At 66.1% G+C, this 5,520-nt stretch overlaps 1 protein-coding gene across 1 annotated transcript in view; it reads left to right on the top strand.

Annotated features, from left to right (window-relative positions):
- TP73 (tumor protein p73) overlaps positions 1 to 5,520 on the top strand; it is a 45,284-nt gene that overhangs the window by 22,155 nt on the left and 17,609 nt on the right. The window contains 1 exon segment of the mRNA XM_077763888.1: positions 5,442 to 5,520. This exon segment is cut by the window's right edge and continues 14 nt beyond it. Coding sequence (XP_077620014.1) covers positions 5,442 to 5,520 — 79 coding nt within the window.

The following is a 5,520-nucleotide window of genomic DNA, read 5'->3' as shown; positions in this document are numbered from 1 at the left end:
GGGAACCAACTCACAAACTTAAAAACAATTTGTTTTCCGTCTATGCCCCAAAAAACTCATTTGAGATGGTTTACCGGCTGTAAATAGATAAACACACATAAAATAAGAATCTTCTCAAAGTGCCAAACCCAGCTCACAGCGAAAGGACCAGCCTCAGGGGGAGCCAGAGGAGCCCTGTTTCCGGAGAACTCTGGCCAGTCAGGACAGGGAGACCAGGCAGGGGAGGGTGCAGAGAGGTGGCCTGGCCCCGGGGACTGTCCCCATGCGTTGTGGCCACTCCCACCCACCGGCTGCTCCCGGAGGAGCTGCCTTTGACCCCAAAGAGCGCCCAGGGCAGGAGCGGGTGTGCTGGGTCTGTCTGTGAGTGTCTGAGCGGGGGGCACGGCAGGATGGTGAGACGGCCTCTCTGGGGGCGCGGGGCCCTCCCCGCTCACCCCACCTCTGCGCCTGGTGCTCGCCCGGTCCTCACAGTGAGTGCGGAGGGTCTGGGGCTGGCCCCGCTTGCTTCCTCATTGGCAGCCCTTGCCTTTGTGCGGAGGAGGGAGAGGAGTGTGTGAGCACGGCGGGCGCCCTGGCTCCCGGGAGCCCCTGGGCGGGGGCCGTTCCTCCTCATGCGCAGTCACACGTTATAGCCTTCCTGGACCCTCCGGATCCCGACAGCTGTCCCATGATGGCTTCACCCCTGCCTTGTAGATGGAAAGCTGAGGCCGAGGGAGGCGGAGGCCCGGCTGGTCCCATGGGGGGCCCGGGGCCTCGCCCCCGGGTCTGCCGACCTCAGAGCCCTGCTGGACCTGAGTGGTCCCTCCTGCGCCTCTGCTCTCGCCCGGGGACACCGTCCTTGTGGGCGGCACTAATCCTGGACCTGGCACGTTAGGGAGGGGGGTGGGATGGCCGGGAGGGCCCAGCGTCTGGGGCCACCAGCCCAGGCAGCACCTCGGGACCACCTATGGTGGCCCCCGGCCCTGGGGGCTTGGGCGGCGCAGGGGCTGGGGGGCCGGGCCGAGCGCAGGTGGGCGGACCAGGGGGCAGGCTGAACCCTCTGCTGCCTGGGGGGGGCGGGTGCCTGGGGAGGTGGGGCCTCTGGACCCCCACTCAGCCCCTATTCTTTGCTTTCCCCTGGGGGGGGGTGGGGCTGAAACCTGAGACCCTGGCCAGAGTGGGGTCCCCCTGTGTGAGGGCAGCACAGCCATCCCTGCTCCCTGTCCCCTGCTGCTGCTCTGTGCTGGGACAGCCCCCAGAGGGTCTGCCGAGGAGGGGAGGCCCCTAGGCTGGAGGCTGGGACCCCCCCCCCTCAGAGTGGCTCCCTCTGTCCTCTCCCAACTGCTCCTGGGGCGGGACCCCCTTCCCCGTTGCCAGAGATGAGCTCCCTTCCCAGCAGAGGGCCAGACACAGACCCAGTTCAGGACCTCCATCCCGGAGGCGGGGCCTCCCACCGGGAGCGTCGTCCCTCAGGCTGCCGCCCGAGGTCTAAGCCCCTTACCCCTCCCCTGCGCGCGTCTCGGGGCCCTGCACGTGAGCACAACACGGGCGTGCGGCCCCGAGGCCTATGTGTGCCCTCGCCTGAGCAGAAATGGGCCACCGCGGGATTCTGGCCCCAGAGGTGCCGACCCTGGGGCAGCCTGGACCCCGCAGAGGCGGAGGGACGGACACCCTGGTGCGCCCGCGGGGCAGGTCCCCCTCCCTGCCCCTGCCCACTGTCAGCAGAGGGCGCCAGGAAACATGTTTGTGGAGCAGAGGGACAGAGCCTGTGTTGGGGGGCCTGTGTGGCCTGCTGGGAGGAGCCCCCAGCCCTCCCGCCGGGGTCCAGCGCGGCACACGGGGGATCTGGGGGGAGAGGTGCTCTCCCGGCCCCGGCCCCTCCCGGAGCCCCGCTGCATCCTCCGCGGGACCAGGAGGGGAGCCCGCCCGCCCGCAGCCCTGCTTGGGTCGGGCCCAGGAGCCCTGCACGCACATGTAGGCACACGCGGGCTGCCCCGGGCTGGGCATGTCCTAATCAGCCCGCTTTCTTGGGAGTTCTGCTTGAAAGCAAACAAACCAAAAAAGTCCTGGTTTTGCCCGGGGTTCCTCGTGCCACCAGGGGTCTGGCCTCCGCTGCCAGAGGCCTCCGGTCCGCACGGAGGGCACCCCGGCTCCTGTGCGTGTGGCTGTGCTGGCCCGGTTCGGGCAGCGAGGTCGGGACGGGGCTGGTCCCCGCAGTGCCGCGCGCCCATCCGACCTGGAAGGAAGGCAAAGGGAGGGAGCTAGAGCCGCCCACTTCCTAAGCAGCGGGTTCCCTGCAGCGAAGCAAATGGGCGGGACGCCTCCGCCCTCTGCGTTTCCTGGGGATGGAGGTGTCCCTGGGGAGCCGGGGGAGGGGCAGCAGCAGGGAGCCCTGGCCCCACGCTCTCCTGGGGAGGAGGGGCGCCCTCCAGGCACCTGGACCGCAAAATGCCACAGAGCCACGGAGCGTGCATGGGGGCCACTGGCCGGCTCCGTGGGCGGAGGAGGGAGCCTGTCTGGGGTCTGGGGCGCCCGCTGGGTGTTGTCGGTGTTCGCTGGCGGTGTCGGCACGTGCAGAGCACTCCCTTCGTGCACACGGGCTCCCACACCCCCTGCCCCGTGTGGCTGCTGGGCGCAGATGCTATCAGCCTTGCTCTTTTGGTTCAGTGAGTAATTCCCTGGCACCCGCCTCAGATCTGTAAAGAATGTGGACAAGTTAAAATCTGAACAACGCTGTTGTGTCGTGGGGCTGCCTCTCATTTCTGGGAGCAGGGGGCGGGGGGCCCTTTGCCCCGCTGGCCTGGGCCGTCCCGGCGGGGATGGAGCCGGGAGGGGGCACAGACTGCACCCAGGTTGGGGGGTTGGGCTGTGCTCCTCAAGGAAGGCTCCGCAGGGCAGATGCTCCCCAAGGCCACCTGGAGGGGAAGAGAGAGGTCACGGAGCCTGGGGGGGCAGGCTGGGACCCCACCTTCCCTACCAGGACACCCCTCCTCCCCGGCTCTCAGCCTCCTTGAGTGGGGGGGCCCTCAATCCCTGGGGAGACATCCTGCTGCCTGGCACACCTACGTTCCGTCATTCATTCACTCACTCACACACCCACGCCTGTCATTCATTCATTCATTTTCACTCACACACCCATGCTCCGTCATTCATTCATTCATTTTCACTGATGTACCCACACTCTGTCCCTCCCTCCCTCACTCACTCGCCCAGCAGGCCTCTCGAGGAGCGCTCTGCAATGAGAGCCCGCGGTACCCCGACAGGGCAGGGGTGCTGACGGCAGTGCAGTGAGCCTGGGAAGATGGCAGCCGCAGGGGTGCCTCGAGCCCCTGGCGGCCTGGGCCCTCCGGGTCCGCACGGCCGGGAACGGATGGGGTGCGGGCTGCACGTGTGATGCCAGTAACCGTGTGGAGAAACAGTGAAAAGTAACCCGTGGGAGTCACTTACTAATTTATCTTCCTTCTCAGAAACAATGCCCGTTTCTGCGCGTGCTGAGTGCGACACCGCGAGCTAGATTCTTCCTCTTATGTTTTTCTCGTGACCGAGTGTGTGGAGTCAGGGCACCCACACCCGCAGCAGCTGCCTCGGCTGTGAGGGCGCACGGCAGGCGCCCGGTGGAGCAGGGGTGCTCATTCTCCCCGCTCTCCGTCCCCCAACCCGGCTGGGCCAGGGGAGGGAAGGAGCCTGCGGTTGCTGCTGTGTCTTAAATAGCCTTACTGAGTTATGCTTTACCTGACACACAGTTCACCCATTTCAGTGTGCGGCTTAGTGTGTTTGAGTGTGTTCACAGCTGCGTGTGCCCCCCAAGGTGAGTTTTAGAACCTTTCAATCACCTCCAAAGGGAACCAGGTACCCCTTAGCCTCTGCCCCAGCCCCACCCAGCCCCTGGCGGCCGCTGCCCTGCATCTGGCGGGACGTGGCCGTCCTCGGGACCCCACAGCATGCTCGCGCCTGCAGCTTCGTTCCCTCGCCGGTAGTGTTCCCTGTAGCGCGTCGGACTCTGTGATGGTCGAGTCATACCGTTCCCTCGTATGGACCCTGCAGTTTGCTCATCCGTTTGTGTCGGTGGGTGCTGGGGCGTCCCCAGTGACAGGTGAGGGCCCAGAACCGGGAAGGCTGTGCAGGAAGGAAGTCTCCGCGGTGCCCTGCAGGGGTCCCCTGTCCCGCTGCCCCAGAGAGGTCCCGGCAGAAAAGCCTGAGGCCCACCCAAAGGGTCCTTCCGGTGGCAGCTTCAGCCAGGCCTCAGGTGACTGTCCCCTGGGGGCTGGAGCATCCTGGGCACGAAGGAGGCACGAAGCCGTGGGCACGTCACCTCCCTGTGCTCCGTCGGCCCTTGGAGGATGGGGAACGTGTGCCCTCCAGAAGGACGCTGAGTGGAGGGGGCTCTGGGTTATGAACACCCCCTCCTGATGGAACCCTGAGGGATGCGCCCCTGCGCTTTGCAATTTGGTGAAGGCAGGCTACCCTGCTCTTGCTGCTGGCCTGTCTCTGCTCCCCAGGGGGGCCCCAGGCCCTCTCCCCACAGTTCACACCATCCCCACCCGTGTCCTGCGTTCTCAGGGCCACTGCCTCACCCCAGGCAGGTCGGTCTCCTCTACGTGCCTCGGTGTCCTCATCTGTGAAACGGGATAATAGCAGCTCGCACCTTGGGCTCATAGAGAGGATTAAAATAACCCTTGTCGCCATCGTGGCACACAGAGTGTTTGCAGTTAGGAGCCCTTCTGGCCGACATCAGCTGCTCTTTGCCCTCCCAATCCACCTCCTGCCTGAAGCCTCCAGACTGGGGAAGGGGGCTTCCTTGCCGGCCCTCCGGGAGGAATGTGATCCGTCCTGGACTGGGCTGGACTGGGTTCCCGGGACCCCAACAGGGTGAGCCGGGGGTGCACACACAGTGCAGCTTAGAGTCCCTGTCCCTCCCGTGTGTGTGTGTGTGTGTGTGTGTGTGTGTGTGGCCCTGGGGGAGGGGCAGGGCTCCCTGGGCCCAGGTTAGGATTAGGGTTAGGATCAGGGTTAAGATATGGACCAGCCGGAGGGGACTCTGGGCCCCACAGGCTGGGGCCACCCTCTGCCCCGGCCCGTCTCTCCCACTGTCTGGCTGCCTGGGCCCGGGGTCTCCCCACTTCTGGCTGTAACACAGGGTGGGACGTGAGGATGTCCCCTGAGCCTGCTGGGCCGGGAGGGGGCCGGGGGGGCCCGGAGCCCCCCCACCTGCGGCTGCCCCCAGGTGTGCTTGGCGGAGCCCCGAAAACCCTGGCACCCGGAGCCGATGGAGGGGGGAGGCGAGGTGAATATGTCAGTTTATCCCAACACAAGCAGTGACCTGCCGGGTTGGGGGGGTGACGGGGAAATATTTGGGATGACTGAGCTGCTGGCCCTTTAAGGCTCCTGTAACAGGACACCTCTGGCCGCGCGCTTCCACTCTGCAGCCTGACTGTGCCCCCTCCCTCCCCTTCCCACGTTAGCCCCAGTTCAGTCTGCTGAGCAGCGCCATGGACCAGATGAGCAGCCGCGCGGCCCCGGCCAGCCCCTACACCCCAGAGC

Source organism: Crocuta crocuta, unplaced genomic scaffold (genome assembly GCF_008692635.1).
Source record: "Crocuta crocuta isolate KB4526 unplaced genomic scaffold, BGI_CrCroc_1.0 scaffold13, whole genome shotgun sequence".
NCBI classification, from domain to species: Eukaryota; Metazoa; Chordata; class Mammalia; order Carnivora; family Hyaenidae; genus Crocuta; species Crocuta crocuta.
The sequence above is the reverse complement of the archived record's forward strand: the minus strand, read 5'-3'. Positions and strand labels throughout refer to the sequence as shown.